General features: G+C 43.8%; 1 protein-coding gene across 3 annotated transcripts in view; it reads left to right on the forward strand.

Moving 5' to 3' along the window:
• The window catches only part of epha3 (eph receptor A3), a 216,268-nt gene that overhangs the window by 40,145 nt on the left and 156,228 nt on the right, over positions 1–19,895 (forward strand). For all 3 annotated transcript variants that reach the window (XM_055645049.1, XM_055645047.1, XM_055645046.1), the window contains exon 3: positions 3,764–4,427. In XM_055645049.1, the coding sequence (XP_055501024.1) occupies positions 3,764–4,427 (664 nt within the window). The remainder of the gene's footprint in view (positions 1–3,763; positions 4,428–19,895) is intronic.

Raw genomic sequence — 19,895 nt, forward strand, 5'->3', positions numbered from 1 at the left:
AAATTGTCTCGCTGTGCTCCGTTCAATGCAGTATTTTTAGCATTAGTAGCTAGCATCATTCCTTGAAGCCTGAGATTAAGTTATCATTGTCAGCAACTGAGAAGGTTCCTCCCCTCAAGCTAATTGGGCCTGAATCTGTTGCTGGTGGGATGGAGGGAGGCAATGTTAGCCAACAATAGCATTTAAGATTTTGTTTCAATTATTTATGAAATCCCTTTACATTTCTGTGAATGCCCCTCTTAGAAGGGTAAGGTTTGTGCAGGGAACTGGGATCTGGGAGCCGAAGGATAGGTTGCTCTGGCCGATCTCATTAAAAATGTCATTGTGCATGTTGTACAAGTAGGTTACATTCTTGGATCATGTTCAAAAGGAACACAGAATCATTATACCCGCTTATTTAAACCCTACCTATAACTGCTGACACCTGGAAGACCCTTTATTGAGCATTACTTTCAAATGCAACACAGGCTAAAAATTTTATTACCAGAAGATGAAAGTCAAGCTTGCTAAGTGATCCCCAGCTGAGGAAAATGCTCAAAGGACACCAGATAGGATGATGCAGAAAGTGATTACAACCACGATACTGCTGCAAACAGATTGTTTCTTTATTGACGCTTTAAATACTTTATTTCAATCAGACATCTTTTTCATGTTGATCTTGCTGAATACAGAATATATAATTTGTACGTAGTATACTCGCCTTGGTTGTTTGAGACTCCTGAGACAGTAGTAATTCAGATTTATTGATGGTATGTAACGTGACCTGAACAGCCATTATTTTGAAAATTGATATAACAGTAGGAAAATTGAAATGCTTACATGATAGAAAGATCCAAGAAGTATCTAAGGCTAGGAATTTGCCTCTTCTGCCTAACTCTAGGTCAACTTACAGCGATACAGGAATTAAGGTGGCTCAGTGGCGCAGCTGGCAGCTGCCAGAGACCCAGGTTCGATCCTGAGCGTGGGTGCGGTCTGTGTGTAGTTTTCACATTCTCCCTGTGACTGCGTGGGTTTCCTTCGGGTACTGCTGTTTCCTCCCATATACCTGAGACGTGCGGGCTTGCAGGTTAATTGGCCTCTGTAAATTGACCTCAGTGTGTGGGGAGTGGATGAGAAAGTAGGGTAACATTAAACTAGTATCAACGGGTGATCAATGATCGGCATGCACTCGATGGGCCGAAGGGCCAGTTTCTGTGCTGTGCCCCTAAACTATATATTTAAATTAAACAATCATAGTTTCATAGTAGACCAGGAACAAGTCCCTTCTATGGATGCAAGCCTTCCTAAACTCATGACCATGGGAAAGAAAGAGTTCAGAGAAACTAATCAACATCCCTGCCTTGTTTGTAGGAATAGTGCTAGTGTACGGGGGTGATTGCCGGTTGGTGTGGACTTTCTACACTGGATCTCTAAAGTCTGACGTGTAAAGATCTGTTTGAGTTTTTTCAGTGCAGTTGCCAGTTTAGCCAGCTTAGACAGCAGATTTCCACTGGCTGACAGAATAAAATGAATCTAAGGAAAGGAAATATTCACACCGCAAACATCATTAGATATGTGAGCAGTTATCGCTGAGAGGCTGACATTTTGCTGCTGCATGCAAAATCTAACCCATTGAGCAAAGTACTGCAGGTTATACATAGACTGAATATTTGTGGTTACAGGCAGGCAGAGGGCAGTGAAGTGATATTTCACGATCGTGAAGAAAGTGAGGGTGCTCTATGTCAGTGAGGGAAATGAAGTGTAATCTCTGTCAGTGAGTGGCGTGAAGGTGAATTCCCTTTCAAAAGGAGTGTGATGGTGCGATATCTTTCAGTGATCAGTGGACGCAGCCCAGACCATCACACTAACCAACCTCCCATCCATTGGCTCCATCTACACTGCACGTTGCCTCGGCAAGGCCACCAGCATAATCAAGGATGAGTCTCACTCCGGTCACCCCTTCTTCTCCCCTCTCCCATCAGGCAAGGGGTACAGAAGTGTGAAAATGCATAACTCCAGATTCAGGGATAGTTTCATCCCAGTTGTTATCAGACAACTAAACCATCCTACCAACAACTAGAGAGCAGTCCTGACATACCACTGAAGACCCTCAGACTATCTTTAATCAGAATTTACTGGACTTTATCTTGCACTAAACGTTCTTTCCTTTATTATGTATCTGTACACTGTGGACGGCTCAATTGTAATAATGTATAGTCTTTCTGCTGACTGGTTAGCACACAACAAAACCTTTTCACTGTACCTCGGTACACGTGACAATCTTCTTCTTCTTGCATATGGCGTGCACAGCCTAAAGTTGTAGGACAACTTGTTCTATTTGATCTTACTTGATTGTGCACGCCAGGTTGATTGCATTCGGCGAAACAGGGTGGACCACGTGAAGGTTGCAATCTTCCACCCCACATGACAATAAACGAAACTAAACCTAACTAAAAGGAATGAAGGCGTGCTCTTTGTAGTCGAGGCGACAAATGGTGTGCTCTATGTTGATAATGCTTTCTTGGTTATAGAAGGGAACTAAAATGCTGCTTGTAGATTCAAAGGAAAGGGCTGTGAATATCACTCTCAAACTGATATTGCTATGTCAGGGTTATGTGGAGCTGGGCTGTTACCATTGCCGGGGCTAAATCTGTTTGATTTATCCAATTTAACTCCAAAATCAGAAGCTTGCTTATTGTCATAGGCAAAATGATAAATGCAAATTTATACTGCAGTGGAGAAGCATCTGCTGCATAAGGACCCATTTGCCCATCATTTTATATCAAACAAAGTCAACATAAGGGATTTATTTCATGAATGAATCTAAAGCATACAATCAGTGACACAATATTATCACTGCACACATTGTGAGACTTTCTTCCAGATGACACAGCCACTTATGGTATAGAGCTCATTGCATTATTAAATGGTTTGGAAACTTCTATTGATTTCTACTTGGTAGTGACATTCCTGAACAGTTTTTTTTTACCAGGAGGATTCTGAAAATGAGATTCTTGTGATTGCATTCTCTTGGTGTTCCAATAGTTTAGTTTTGTTTAGAGATACAGAACGGAAACAGGCCCTTCGGCCCACTGAGGCCGCACGTCCCAGCGACCCCCATACACCAGCACTATCCTACACACTAGAAACGTAGAAACATAGAAAATAGGTGCAGGAGGAGGCCATTTGGCCCTTCGAGCCAGCACTGCCATTCATTGTGATCATGGTCGGCCCCAATCAATAACCCGTGCCTGCCTTCTCCCCATATCCCTTGATTCCAACAGCCCCTAGAGCTCTATCTAACTCTCTCTTAAATCCATCCAGTGATTTGGCCTCCACTGCCCTCTGTGTCAGGGAATTCCACAAATTCACAACCCTCTGGGTGAAAAAGATTTTTCTCACCTCAGTCCTAAATAGCCCCCCCCTTTATTCTAAGATTGTGGACCCTGGTTCTGGACTCGCCCAACATTGGGAACAATTTTCCTGCATCTAGCCTGTCCAGTCCTTTTATAATTTTATATGTTTCTATAAGATCCAATTACTACGGACAATTTACAAATTTTACCAAAGCCAATATACCTACAAGCCTGTATGTCGTTGGAGTGTGGGAGGAAACCAGGGCACCCGGGGAAACCCCACGCGGTCATGGGTTTAACGTACAAACTTCATGCAGCCAGCACCTGTCGGTGTTGTTGTTGGACTGCAGGGCCTGTTTCCCCGCTCTATAACTCTATGACTTTATGACTCTAATTATTATTTTACCACTGTTTTCCTTTCCTTTCAGTGGGAGGAGATCAGCGGCGTGGATGAGCACTACATACCAATTCGTACCTACCAGGTGTGCAATGTGATGGAAGCAACCCAGAACAATTGGCTGCGGACAAATTGGATTCCACGCAACTCTGCCCAGAAGGTCCACGTGGAACTTAAGTTCACTTTGAGAGACTGCAACAGCATCCCCTTGGTGCTGGGATCCTGTAAGGAAACATTCAATCTCTACTACATGGAGTCGGACGAAGATCATATTGTCAAGTTCAGAGAGAGCCAGTTTGTAAAGATTGACACAATTGCCGCAGACGAGAGTTTCACTCAGATGGACCTGGGAGACCGAATCCTCAAACTGAACACGGAGGTCCGTGAGGTCGGGCCTATATACAAGAAGGGATTTTACTTGGCCTTCCAAGATGTCGGTGCCTGCGTTGCTTTAGTGTCAGTTCGAGTCTTCTTCAAGAAGTGTCCTTTCATTTCTAGGAACTTGGCTATGTTCCCAGACACAGTGCCTGGGGTAGACTCTTTGTCTCTTGTGGAGGTGCGTGGTTCCTGCGTTAATCACTCCAAGGAAGAGGACCCACCCAGGATGTATTGCAGCACTGACGGAGAGTGGCTGGTGCCAATAGGGAAGTGCCTGTGCAGCGCTGGATATGAAGAAAGAGGAAGTACATGCCAAGGTAATAATTAGTTGGGTTATAATATTGAGGGGAGAAAAAACTCCCCCATCAGCAAATTGAAACGTTTTTGACCAGCTGTGTTATCAGTTTCAACACGTTTGTAGAATCCCTTTTGTTTTCAAAGCAGATTTAATGCACAGAAGCATTGGAGTCGTGGAGTATTCTGCTTCACCCTTCCTGTTTTGTAAAAACCCTCTTTGCTTTAGTGCCTCCAGCTACAATTTAGGTTGCATTTTTAAATCAGTTGTATGATTCCAGGAGTGGTGAGAGGAAACCAAAAATGAATTTTACAATAACATTATGGAGGTAGTTCCAGGTCACATCTGGCATTCTCAGAAAATTCCCATTATTCATGAATTGGCTTTGTGAGGTCCAAGATCCAGGAAGTCACAAATGCACTGGGTAGGAATGATAGGAGGGCTACTGACACTTGAGAATTGTATGAGTTGAGTCCTCAGAGTTTTAGTTTAGTTTAGAGATACGGCGTGGAAATGGGTCCTTCGGCTCACCGAGTCTGCACCAACCTGCGATCCCCGCACATTAACGCTATCCTACACACACTAAGAACATGTTTACATTTACACCAAGCCAATTAACCTACAAACCCGTGCATCTTTGGAGTATGGGAGGAAACCAAAGATCTCGGAGAAAACCCTCGCTGGTCATGGGGAGAACCTACAAACACCGTACAGACAGCACCCATAGTCAGGATCTAACCGAGGTCTCTGTAAGGCAGCAACTCTACCCATGGGACCTACAATGCTGCTTACCATTATATCCATATTAATCACCTCATATTACGTTATATTTTGACCTGGTTACAAGTTGGCTTCCATTATCCTGAGGTAATCTTTCTTAAAACATTTATGTAGTAACTTCTGAGTTGATTTGTCTTTGATATTTTATTATTTTTACCAATACCACATAATCATCAATTAAGTTTAAAGCAACTTATTGGGGTAAAACTTCACATCTATGGAGTGTGAAGTTTGATACATCACAGATCATGTCTGTCTGTGATGTATCAATCTACTGCACATGGTTAAGGTCTGTTTCGGTGGCTGAATTTCAGGAACAAAATTCAATACAGAACTATTATTATACACATACGCCAAAGGATAAATGTCTACTCTGAATCCCAGGTAAAATAACTAGCTCATTACCTATCCAAAGGGGAGAATAAAATATGTTAGGATAGGATTATTGCAACAATGGGTGCTTGGAGGTCAATATGGACTTGGGGGGCTGTCGGGCCTGTTTCCATGGCTGTGCCTCTTTATGACTGTGACAATGTATTGATACAATAATGTTGGAAAGGTATTTCAGCTAACAACCCACATATGGACCAGATTAACTCAAAGTGAGGCAAAGAATAACCATTTTGACACCCGGTCAATTTTACACGTGTTCCCATTCCTGATGAAATAGGTGTCACTTATTATAAATGTCCGTGGACAGATTTTTTGGAGAATTACACTGAAGAGTTACACTAAGGTCAATTTTATAATTGTGTTTGAAAGTGGAGGCAGCAAATCACACAACTACTGTGCTGGGTAATTATGCATTTTGCCACTCTCATCATTTTTGTTATTTGCGACAGTGGCTTTGTCAGAATATTTTAACCGTGTCTCATTTCTTCAGTTAGTTGAGGGAATCTGTATAAGTGATGTAGGAAGATTAATTGAGGCTGTTTACTCTATCCTTGTTAGCACGCTCATTGGAGTCCCTGTTGACTGGTTAATTTTGAAAACCCTATCTCGCAGTCTGTTCCAGACCAATTGTTACCATTGACGCAGTTGCTGAAAATCTGACGCACTCAGGAATTTTTTGTTGGATTATTCCTGTCCAGTATAAGTTCAACAAAAAAAAGTGAATGAAAAAGATAGTTTCAACAACTCCAGCAATATATTTATAGCTATTGCAATTCCTTTGACAAAGTCATTGTATCTTTGCAAACCTGCCATGTGCCTGATGCAGATTGTGTTACCTCACAGTGGTGGCACAGTGGTGCAATTGTAGAGTTGCTGCCTTACAGCACCATAGACCCAGGTTCGATCCTGACTATGAGTGCTGCCTGTACAGAGTTTGCACGTTCTCCCTGTGACAGTATTGGGAAGAATAGTACCTGTTAACAATCGGTAAAAACATAAATTGTTCCCAGTGTGTCGGATAGTGTTAGTTTACGGGATGATCGCTGGTTGGCGCGGACTTGGTGGACAGAAATTCTGCATTGGCTTTTTTCCGCGTTGCATCTCGAAAGTCTAAAGTAAAGTATAAAGTCTAAAGTACACCTGTAGAGGTGTATGAGAATGTTGCCCGTTCTTGAGTGCCTGAGCTATATGGAGAGGTTGGGCAGGCTAGGACAGTATACCTTGGCGGCTAGGATGATGAGAGGTGATTTTATAGAGGTGTACAAGATCATGAGGGGAATAGATGCACAGGGTGTTTTACCCAGAGAATGGGAATCAAGAACCAGAGGACATAGGTTTAAGGTGAGAGGAGAAAGATTTAATAGGAATTTGAGGGGCAACCTTTTCACGCTGAGGGTGGGGGGTGTATGAAATGAGCTGCTAGAGGAGGTAGTAAAGGAGAAACTATAATTACATTTAAAAGACATCTGGACAGGTACATGGATAGGAAAGGTTTAGAAGGATGTGGACTGCACGTGGGCATGTGGGACTAGTGTAGATATGGCGACTTGGTCGGCATGGGCGAGCTGGGCCGAAGGGCCTGTTTCCTTGCTATGTGACTCTATAACTCCAAGATCGATCCAGTACTTGGTGACATGCTGAATCTCCACAAACCTCTGAGGAAGTTCTGAACTAATCAATTGCTAAAAGATGCTGCACAAAAATTGCACTTGCTTTGATGCTGATTGGATTTATGGCTAAAAGATTGAAAAGCCAACAGTTGCAGGCAGCTGGAAGGACAGTGTCGGGGAATGTTGCTTCTTCCCAAGGGAGATGACAGAATGGCGTTGATTAAGAGGCCCTAAAGCAACATGTGGTGAAAGGCTGCTGTCTCTTCCCTCCATTTGCTGCAACATAAATTTTTATTTTCTATTATAAGTTCCTTAGCTGCCATTTAAAACACCACACACGTCAACATGGGTTAAAGCAGCACATTGTGCTCTTGAATCCTATCGTTACTTCAGGGGATGAGATGGTGCAGTGCCAGCTGTGCGGAAGACATGTGCCACTTATACCACAGGCTTCTTCCCTGAGTGTGTGTGAAGGACCCATTAATGTACTGCTTCTGGAGGGTGACTGATAGAAGTTACTAATAGCTCATCATATACAATGGCGACAGCTGAGACAGAAAACTCTAGTGTTTTCTCTGGTAATCTTTCAAGCAAGGCGTAGCGAGAGAGTGAAATTGAAAGTTTTAGTTTTAAACATACGGCGAGGAAACGGGCCCTTTGGCCCACCAGGTCCGCGCCGACCAGCGATCCCCGCACACTAACACTATCCTACACACACTAGGGACAAATTATAATTATACCAGGGGGACGTTGGAGACAAACTGGGCAATAGATCCCGGTACATGTGATTGTCCACCCTGCTGCTTGCCTCGCCCTTGCCGACATGTAGAAAGGAGGCTCAGATGCACTAGGAATGTGGCCCGCTACTTAATGCAAGGAGCATTATCAACCAAATGTGTCCCTGTATATATATACCTTCTTAGACACATTACATGTTCAACTTTTTTAAAACTATTTAAGTGTTTTATAACCTGTTATGGGAAGAGATTACCAAATGGACAGATATAAGATGCAAATTGACACAAAATGAAACATCCCCATTGACTCATGAGACTCCCTCCCTTACTCCAACTGAAAGTGGTGAAGAAGCATTTAGAATGGTATGGAGAACCCCAACTCCTGGCATCAGGAGATTATTAAAGGCCAGTGCAAATGGTGGAAGGAGTCAACTGTGGCACAAGCTACCCATGTCTCGGTGAAACTCGTTTTCAACTAGCCCAAAGCCAACAATGGCCTGATTCCTTTATCATTGTTACTTTTTCACATATCATTCATTCATTTGGTCCATATCTCTCTATAATCACTGTCTATATCCCTGGTTTCTCTTTCCCCTGACTCTCAGTGAAGAAGCATCTAGACCCGAAACCTCACATTCTTTTTCTCCAGAGATGCTGCCTGACCCGCTGATTTAGTATAGCTTTTTGTGTCTATCTTCGGTTTAAACCAGCATCTGCAGGTCCTTCCTACACATGTCTGCGTCCCATCAGGTACTCTTTGTCCCCTCTTTGGATATCTATAGGGTATGAAGAATTGGCCCCTTCAGCCTCTTGTATCCTGATAAAGTAAGTATGAACAGTGGGCTCTACTAGTCTACTGTTCAAAGTCTAAACTGAATAGGATCTTTCCAAATGTATCTCCTATTTGTGACAAATGTCTCCTTCAAGAAGCAACTATAAAACATTCCTTCGCCTCTTGCATAAAATTACAGACATTTTGGAGAGAAATTTTTAAAATTTTCTCAAAAACATTAAAAATAAAATTGGACCCCGACACGGAACTGATTATTCTAGGAATGTCAGAAGCCTGCTCTGAGCTATCAATATTTCAAAGACGTTTCCTCAATTATGGTCTGATAACGGCGAAAAAAATGAATACCCAAATTTTGGAAACATACATCTGCCCCTACTCTTAAAATGTGGATTACAAACATGTCTGAGATGCTACATCTTGAAAATATTAGACTTGTCTTAGCAGAAAAACTTTAGCGGTTCCTGCCCCCCCTCCATAGGTGCTGCTTGACCTGCTGAGTTCCTCCAGCAGATAGTTTCTTGCTATTTATTCATACTCTGTTTTCAATCCTTAATCCAACACAGTATATTGCCCTCATTCCATGGGCAATTTTATTAAATAATCTTGTACCACAGATCAAACATCTTCTGACGGTCCAATTTATCACAACCATTGTTTTTTCTGTATCTATTCCTCTTGTTATAGCCAAAGAAGAACTCTTGGGAGGGATTTGTCAAATAAGATTTTCTTTTCATATCTAATATTTGTGAAGATTCATTCACCGGATTACAGTTTGCTATAAACCGGCAAACATGAAAACCTGATTGTATTCTTAAATAAATCCTGACCTGGCATTTTCATTTTCACAAACTGAAGGTTGTGCTTCGCACCTGATTCCAAAAGATAGGAAGGGTGAGATAATCATAATTACATCATGAATAAATACGAAAAACTAATCAGAGCAACTCTTTATTGGAAAAATCCGTTGAAAATTGTAGTACCGAATTTGACAGTCTGATACATTTTTTAATTACCCTGTAAGGTTGTGATATACAATACAATACAATTTATTTGTGTAATTTGAACCTCATTGAGGTTCAAACAAAATTTGGTTTCTGCAGTCATACACACAAGAAAAAGAACCAAAGACACAACACAATTACACAAACATCCATTACAGTGAATCTCCTCCTCACTGTGATGGAAGGCAAAGTCTTATCCCTCCCCTGCACTCCTCATTCTCCTCCCGATGTCAGAGTCAAAGCCCCCGGCGGGCGATGGTAAGTGTCCCGCGGCCATTAAAGCTACGCCGGGTGATGCAAGGCCGCGCTCCGGGTCTTGGTGTTGGAGCCCCCGGCGTGCGCTAGCAAGTCCCGCAGCCATTTAAAGCCCCGTAGGGCGATGTAAGGCCCCGCTCCAGGTACTTTTCAACCACGCGACTCGGGCGGGAGAAGTCGCCATTGTGGAAGCCCCGAAAAGCGATCTCCCAACAGGGACCCGTGGGCTCCCGGTGTCACCGTCCACCAGACCTGCGGTTGGAGCCTCCGAATCCCCGGGGTTGGGTCGCAGCAGAGCGCCACCACAGCTCCTCCCGCTCCAAACTCGGCCAGCTCCACGATGGTGGGTAAGTCCGTAGCTCCGCGACTGGAGCCCCAGGTCGTTCCGGTTGGAGGCCGCTCCACGGTGCTGGGCCCCAATGACAACGGAGACCCGACAGGGAAAAGGTCGGGTTCTCCGTGCAGGGGAAAGATTTTAAAAGTTTCCCCCACCCCCTGACCCCCACACACATACGCAATTTTAAAAAAAAGCACTTTAAACTACATTCAAACATTCAAACGCGACAAAAATATTTTAAAAACGACAGACGGACTGCAGAGGCCGCTGCGACGTGAGTCGCGCCGCCCACCCACTCATTGTACAGCATTCTAAATATGCATAAACTGAATCACTTCCCTATTGGTATCGTGAGACCAATGCTTAGTCTGCCTTGGCCTACTCAATTTCTCGATTGCTAGGCATTTTAACTCCCCTTCCCATTCCTACACTGACCTTTCTGTCCTGGGCCTCCTCCACTGTCAGAGTGAGGCCACCTGGAAATTGGAGGAACAGCACCTCATATTTTGCTTGGGCAGCTTACAACCCAGTGGTTTGAATTTTGATTTCTCTAATTTCAGGTAGCCCCTGCATTCCCTCTCTCTCTGTCCCTCCCCTATCCTAGTCATCCTGCTGGTTTACTGCTTACCTCCATAGATCCCTTTGTTATCACCTCTTCCCCAGCCAACAATGGGCCATTGTGGGCTCCACTTTTCCTTGGTCATTGGTGCTGGCTCTGATTTATTCTGAATCTTTTCTTACCTCTTGTTTCTCTCTCCCTTGGCTCGCAGTCTGAAGAAGGGTCTCCATTTCTGCAGAGATGCTGCCCGACCCGCTGAGATACTCCAGCATTTTTTATCTGTCTCCCTTCCTAGTTACAGCTGTAATATAAGATGATGCAAACTGGTCATAAGAAAAATACCTGTATAATGTGATACTCCCACACACATGATGTTCATTTTGAATGAAAGATTAAATTGAGCAACAAAATATGTTTTCATATTCGTACTTAAATCAAAGCAGTCTTCAGTTGTTCTCACAACTGTTGTTTAGTTTAGTTAAGTTTAGAGATACAGTGCGGAAACAGGCCCTTCGGCCCACCGAGTCCGCACTGACTAGCGATCGCCGCATATTGACTACCTTACACACCAGGGACAATTTACATTTATACAACGCCAATCAACCTACAAACCCGTATGTCTTTGGAGTATGGGAGGAAACGGAAAATCTTGGAGAAATCCCATGCGGTCAACGTACAAACTCCATACAGACAGCACCTGTAGTCGGGATCGAACCTGGGTCTCTGGCGCTGAAATTGCTGTGAGGCAGCAACTCTACCACTGCGGCAACGTGACTCCACTGTTGCCAGCTTTATTCTCTCCGTTCCTTGCAAGCATCAGTGAGATTCCTTGCTTGCGTTTTTCCTTCATCCACTGTTGTTGTGCAGTAAAGAATTTAACTTGCGCTCCTCTTTTCAGCATAGTTTTCAGTTGGTGAGTTATTGACCGAGGACCCGGGGGCCAGTATGTGGTTTGCCAACTGACAGCAGGGTAAAGGCTTCTGAATTCAGATTCCCAGCCACAGAATCCCTTGGTGGATGTTGTTGTCTGCTGTTGCAGAGCCTTTGATATCTTGGAGGATTGGTGAGATATGTTCGGGAAAGATTTTGCAAGCTCACAAGTTACAGGAGTTGAATTAGGCCATTTGGCCCATTGAATCCACTCTGCCATTCAATTATGGCTGATCTCTGCCTCACAAATCCCATTTTCCTGCCTTATCCCCTTAATACTTGACACATATTCTAATCAAGAATTTGCCTATCTCTGCCATAAATATATACACTAACTTAGCATGCACTGCCCTCTGTGGCAATGAGTTCCACAGATTAACTACCCTCTGACTCAAGATGTTCCTCCTCACCTCCTTTCTAAAAGAGCACCCTTTAATTCTGAGGCTATGACTTCAGGTCCTAGACTACCCCACCAGTGGAAACATCCTTTCCACATCCACTCTGTCAATGCCTTTCATTGTTCTGTAAGTTTCAATGAGGTCCCCCCTCAACTTTCTAAACTCCAGCGAGTGGAGGCCCAGTGTTGTCAAACGCACATCATATGCTAACCCACTAATTCCAGGAATCATCCCACAAGAGACCGTCAGAAAAGTTAAAACAATTGGACCTTCAAAGCCTTTTTGTCTTTCCACTTTAGAAAAAATGGATAAAAAGCGATGTGCAGCTTAAAAAACGTCAAGAGAAACAGGGCGGCACGGCAGCGCAGCGGTAGAGTTGCTGCCTTACAGCACCAGATATCCAGGTTCAATCCTGACTATGGGTGCCGTCTGTAAGGAGTTTTTATGTTCTCCCCGTGACCGCGTGTGTTTTCTCCACGATTTATGGTTCCCTCCCACACTCTAAAGACGTACAGGTTTGTAGGTTAATTGACTTGGCATAATTGTGAATTGTCCCTAATGTGTGTGTGTGTGTTAATGTGCGGGGATCGCTGCTTGGCGCGGACTCGGTGGGCCGAAGGGCCTGATTCTGCGCTGTATCTCTAAACTAAACTAAATAAAGCAATGCTGCATGTGTTGGAACTGCTGTTTAAAAAAAATCTTGGCTAGTGGGCAAGCATTAATCCACTTGAAAGTGCAGCATTTAATTACAAGGATAAACCATTGGAATCACAAGTGAGCGGTTAAATCCAGTGAAGCTGCAATGGGCCATGTTGGAACTGGGACCACTGCCCGTTTCACAGATTTGTATTACTGGTGGTGGAGACATGATTAACCCATTGTGTTTAATTACTTTAAGCCAGTGGTAATTAAACTTTACTACCAGGGAGCACTTACTCTGTCAACCTAGGTGGCAAAAGGAACGCATGTTCTTGTGTGTGAGCATTCATCATTGTTTATTTCTGTCCCCTGCCCCACTGCTATCACAGTTAACTGGATTCTCTTTTCAGACTAAATCCCCGGTAATGACTCCGAGCTACAACATACTGTCAGCAATGTCATTGTGTAAGCATTTACTGCACTTTTTATCAAAATCTTCACTTCTTAATGGCGTGGGGAAGGTAATTTAATATGAACATGTTGAGCATTCGTGCAATAAAACTGACAATAATATTTTTCCAGGCTAACCTTGTCTCAGGTGGCACTTCTTGAAAACATTTTAAATTGATACCTAGGAAAACAGCCTTCTCTTTCTGGCTCAGAGCTGCTTAAATCATATCATCTGCTGACTCCGTTCTTGCTGTTAAATTGCAACGTTTCCATCTTGTTTGTAATTTTTATTTCAAAATATAAATAATAAACATGGCAGCTTTTGGCAGTAAAGTTAGAAACATAGAAGCTTAGAAAATAGGTGCAGGAGTACCATTCAGCCCTTCGAGCCAGCACTGCCATTCAATATGATCATGGCTGATCATCCTAAATCAGTACCCCGTTCCTGCTTTCTCCCCAAATCCCTTTATTCCATTAGCCCTAAGAGCTCTATCTAAAGGGCCTGTCCCACGAGCATGCGACCTGCATGCGGCAAGCGCGACCAAACCGGAAGCGGGGGCTGTGCGGAGGTCGAGTGATCCCCGTACAGGGCCGGTTCCACCAGCATGCACTTGCATGCGGCGAGCGCGACCAAACCGGAAACAGGGGCCGCGCGGAGGTCGAGTGAGTGACGTGAAGTTCGAGCTAAGTCCGCGGGAGGTTCGCGCGTGACATACGCCGTCAAAACGCTGCGTACAGCGTCGAGACGCTGCGCACGTCTGTCGAGGCGGTGCGTATGGCGTCGAGGCGGCTGTGGGCCGGCAGGCCGTTGCCGCGCGTAATTTTTGAACATGGTCAGTTTTTCGGAGCCCCGCGCGATGTCGGGAACAGCTCCGCACAACTCCATACGGCTCTGGCGATTGAAGTGGGACCGGCCCCGCGAGGTCGTATGGCTCAAGCGACCACGTTGGGTCGCGCTTGCCGCATGGAGTCGCATGCTCGTGGGACAGGCCCCTAACTCTCTCTTGAAAACATCCAGTGAATTGGCCTCCACTGCCTTCTGTGCCAGAGAATTCCACAGATTAACACCTCAGGTCCACAAGCATTTGGCAGTAAAGTTCAGATTTATCTGTGACGAACGTTGTGTCCTTCAAAAACACATACTCTATATTTTACCTACCTAAATTCAGAACAATTTGCGACCATTCTGAAGTTCAACCACTGTTTTGTTTTGATCAATTGCTCCCTGCCTGCATTATTGAATCCCAGCGCTATGTTTACAATTACTTAAATCACGATACTCGGAAATCCATGCAGGCAAAGTTGTTGCTTGCTAATCTGGATGTACCAATAAGGATGTATTGTGTCGCCCCATTTCAGGAGGGAAGACTGCAAATTGCTAATAGGTAAGGTCGCTGACCTCAAACACAAACAAGACGCTGGGGCCCATTAGCACGGTGTTACTGATTGGATTTGTGTTCTACTCACAGCTCGGACCACTCCACTCATTAGGGCAGTGGTTTGCAACAGCATCCAAAGCTGTGTGGGAAAGAATCTCATCCCTAGTGACTGGCAACTACGCTAGGACATGGATTATTATCGGTGCTCTGCTACCTGTATCTCAGTGGCAGATCTACCCCATCAGATGACTACACTGGTGCATTGGTCATCAGCAGTGCCCTGGGGTATCCTGAGGTCAGGCATGGGGCAGAAATACAGAAACTTGTTGTGGAAGAGGCAGGGAGAGACTGTGCCATGGAGAAATTAAAAAACAAGTAAGAGAACTTGAAAACTGACCTCATACCGTATCAGAAGACAAGGAGTGCAGGGCGAACACACATTTGTCTATTATGGAAAAAAAAAAAAAAAAATTACAGATGCTGGTTTATACCAAAGATAGACACAAAGTGCCGGAGTAATTCAGCAGGTCTGGTAGCATCTCTGAAGAAATAAGATCGGCCGGGACCCTAATTCGGATCCAACATGGAGAGGTGAAGTTTCAGGTCGGGGGCCCTTCTTCACACTGTATCATGTTGTGGGATGCGGAGCTTTGCAAATGCTCAGGTTGTTGCAGCCCAACCAGGAATGCACTGAGATAGACAACTCTCAAGGTAACTAAAGAGCTGAGGAAGCATTGAAACTGGATGATAATGTTGTTCCTTTGTTTAAGAAAAGAACTAGAGAGAGAAACAGTGGAATTATAGGCTGGTAAGCCTCATGTTAGTAGTTGGTGGGGGGTGGGGGGAGGTTACTGGACAGGATTCTTCAGGAAAGGATTCACTCCCATTTGGAAGAAACTAGGTTAATTAGGGATAGTCAGCTTGACTTTGTATGTGCTAATGTGTTGGAGTTGAATGCACCAGCACATGTGTAATTCTGATGTAGAAACAAGGAACTGTAGACCAGAACCTGTAACGCGTCCCTGCACCACCTTTCTCGTCTCCACAATTTGTAACTTTTCTAACCCCAAGCTTCACAATTCACTTTGGTAAACTAGCATTTGCAATTCCTTGTTATTACTATTATTGGTGTTGCTTTATTCCCAAAATACAATTAAAAACTTTGTTGTGTGTGTTAACCAGGCAATTCATACCATACCCCAAAGCATCAGGTGGTGAAAAAGAGAAAATAAATAGCATGCAGGCAATAGTGAAACAGCTACAGAGAAAGTGCAGATAAAAAGTGCAAGGGCCACAGTGAGTTAGATTGGAAGTTGGGAAATTCATCCCGACCACATGAGAGATCCATTCAGGAGTATGATAACAATGAGGAAGAAGCTGTTCTTGAATCTACTGGTACACTGTTTCAAACTTCTGTATCTTCTGCCCAACAGGAGAGAGGGAAAGAAAGAATGACCAGGGTGAGAGAGCAAGTAGGCTGATTTATGTGATGGACTGAATTATGTTCACAACTCACTGCAATTTCTTATGGTCTTCGGCAGAGCAATTGCCATACCAAGAAAGGACACAAAGTGCTGGAGCAAATAGGCGGGTCAGGCAGCATCTCAGGAGAACATGGATAGATGACATTTTGGATCGGCACTCGTGCATCCAGATAGGATGCTGTCCATGGTGCATCTCTAGAAATTGGAGTCTTTGGAGACATGTCAAAGTTTATTTCGCTTTCTGATGAAGCAGAGGTGTGCTTTCTTGGTCATAGTGTCAATGTGGTCCTTGTAGACTTGGTTGGCGGGAGAGAGAGAGTGGAGAAGGCTCTTATTGAATTTCAGAATTAAACTGGAATAAGGAACAGTTTTGGCTGAGACAAGTATAACCTTAATTGGATTTGGCTAGCATTTATTTGGAGAGGGCTAGAATACAAAAGCAAGGATGTAATGCTCAGGCATTACATGTAATGCATTACAAGGCAATGGTCAGACTGCATTTGGAATATTGTGAGCCATTTTTGCCCCATATTTGAGGACGGATCTGCTTGTGTTGGAGACAGTCAAGAGGAGGTTTACAAGAATGAGCCCAGGAATGATGGGGTTAACATATGATAAGCTGGGCCTGTACTCCCTGGAGTTTAAAAGGATGAAGGGAGACCTCATTGAAACTTATGGAATAATGCAAGGTCTGACTGAAAATGAATTGTCTAGTTTGAAGCAAAGTTTCATGTCAACTTTATCACGTTGCTGCAAAAACTTAATCTAAAAGCAAATGAAAATTGTCATTTTTTTTTCGCTCTCTTCAATTGCTGAACATTGGTTTGCTCAGTACTTACCATCCCCATGTGTCCTTCAGTGAAATGAATGACAGGTCTGCATCTAATTCAATTTGGTTGAAAGGATCTGAGCTGTGTTTTTCCAAACAAAATTGCTGGAGTTCTGACAAATTCTGTGGATTAGCAAGTAAGCTCAGCATAGGAATGTTGATTTCTCTCATTTCAAGTCACCCCTGCATTCCCTCTCACTCTGCCCCTTCCCCACCCTAGTTGTCCTGCAGTTCTGCTGTCTGCATCCAAATATCCCTTTGATATCACCTCTGCCACAGCCAACAATGGACCATTGTGAGCTCCACCTTTCCATGGTCATCGGTGGCAGCTCTGCTTTGTTCTGAACCTTTTTATACCTCTTGTTTCCCTCTCCCCTGACTATCATTCTAAAGAAGGGTTTCAACCCGAATCATCATCTCCAGAGATGCTGCCTGACCCATTGAGTTACTCCAGCATTTTGTGTCTATCTTCCGTATATGATATTTGGATATAACATGGCAGAGTGAATCCTTGAAGTTTTGCCAGCCCAGTAGTGTAAAGTCTTAAGAGCCAGATCTCCTGGTTGCTTCGCAAGTTAACCCCCCCCCCCCCCCGCCCATTCCCAATCTGACCTTTCTGTCCTGGACCTCCTCCCTTGTCAGAGTGAGGCCTAGCGCCAATTTGAGGAACAGCACCTTATATTTCACTTAGGCAGCTTACACCCCAGCGGTATGAACATTGACTTCTCTAAATTCAAATAGCCCTTGCTTTCTTTCTCTCTCCATCCCCTCCCCCTTCCCAGTTCTCCCACCAGTCTTATGCCCCTGTCCCACTTAAGAAACCTGAACGGAAACCTCTGGAGACTTTGCGCCCCACCCAAGGTTTCTGTGCGGTTCCCGGAGGTTTTTGTCAGTCTCCCAACCTACTTCCACTACCTGCAACCTCCAGCAACCACCTGCAACCTCCGGGAACCGCACGGAAACCTTGGGCGGGGCACAAAGTCTCCAGAGGTTTCCGTTCAGGTTTCTTAAGTGTAACAGGGGCATAACTGTCTCTGACTACATTCTATCACTGTCCCACCCACTCCCGTGACATCAGTCTGAAGAAGAATCTCGACCTGAACCGTCACTCATTCCTTCTCTCCAGAGATGCTGCCTGTCTCGTTGAGTTACTACAGCATATTGTGTCTAGCCAGATCACTTACTGTACATTGGTTTCAGGTAAAATTAATTTACATCACCTTTTATCAAGAACCAGAGGACATAGGTTTAAAGCGAGGGGAGAAAGATTTTAATAGGAACCATGAGGGGCAACTATTTTACAGAAAGGGTGGTGGGTATATGGAATGAGCTGCTGGAGGAGATAAGACATTTAAAAAACATTAGGACAGGTACATACATAGGATAGGTTTAGAGGAATATGAGCCAAACACAGGCAGGTGGAACTAGTATAGATGTAGCCTGGTGGTTGGCATGGGCAATTTGGGCCGAAGGGATGGTTTTCATACTGTATGACTTTATTGCAAATAGTATTTTTAATAAGGCTCTTTGTTCAATGAGATGGGTACCCGCTACAATGTAGTGCCAGAGTGGAAGGGAAACTAAAAATGATGTAACCACCACACTATAATCCAACCCTGACCTCCAGGGAGTGCCAATAGTCTGTCTATTAGTGTCCTTTTATAATGGAATGTCATTGCAAACATGCTGTTACCTGAACTTAGTGTCAATGTTGAAACAGTGTAGTTCTACATGGTCAGGAACGTCAGAATTCTCTGCTTTGTCATTCAAAAAAATCATCATTCTTGCTCTCTAATGGACATCTTGCATGCTGAAAAAGTACTACATTTTATTCAAAAATTGTAAAATGATTTGAGCAGTTCCAGTACAGAAAGGGGAACCGTAATACTACGTAAAGTGACAAGTCCACAGAGGCCTTCTCTCCAGTATTCTCAACATAATAAGAAAAATGTAGAGGCAGGTAGAATACTGTAACAGCATTTAAAAGATACTTGGATAGTTACATGGATCGGAAAGGTTGGGAGGGATTTGAGTTGGAAGGAACTGCAGATTCTGGTTTCTAATTAATTTACTAGCCCCTAGCAAATTGTTCATGGGGCAATTTGGCCGGCAAGGATGAGTTGGGTTGAAGGGCCTGTTAACTTGCTGTATGAGTCTTTGACTCCATGAGTCAACGAATTAGACAGGTATGAGGGAAATGTTGTCTCAAGGGATAAAATAGGCTAAAGGAAATGTCAGAGTAGTGGAAACACTGGCAGATGGAACTAGTATAGATGTAGCCTGGTAGTAGTGGAAACACTGAGGAAACTCAATGAAAAAGATGAACCAGTAGCAGTTAACAAAGATGTCAACAAATAGATTGAAATGAAGAGCACATATAAATGACAAAAGTTAGTGGAAGACCAGTGGAATTTTTCAGGAACTAACAAGGGCCGAGACGGGTAAACAAGGTAAAGAATTAATTACAGAAATAAACTTGCAAGTAATATCTAAACAAACGGCAAGTGGATTTATGAATAAACATAGGAAAAGTATAGCAAAGATAGGTTTTGGAACCTGGAGGGGAAGACTGGGGAATTAATAATAGGAAACAAGGAAATGCCAGTTAATTTAAACCAATACTTTGCATCAGAATGGTGGACTGAGAATATCCCAATGAGAGCAGATGGGTTATTTTCAAATAGGAGGCAAGAAGCTCTAATTATTCCTACTAAAAGGGACAAGGTATTGGACTAACTCATGGGACCAAAGGCAGACAGGCCACCTAGACCCAAAGGCCTGCATCCAAAAGCTTTAATTGCAGTGATGCTGATATAGTGGAGGTATGGATTGAAGTTTTTCAAAGCTCATTGTGTTTCAGGAGGGGTCCAGAGGATAAAACAAACTCCAAATCCATTGCCCTCGTTGAAGAAAGGA

The sequence above is a fragment of the Leucoraja erinacea genome, chromosome 13, assembly GCF_028641065.1.
Source record: "Leucoraja erinacea ecotype New England chromosome 13, Leri_hhj_1, whole genome shotgun sequence".
In the NCBI taxonomy this organism is placed as follows: Eukaryota; Metazoa; Chordata; class Chondrichthyes; order Rajiformes; family Rajidae; genus Leucoraja; species Leucoraja erinaceus.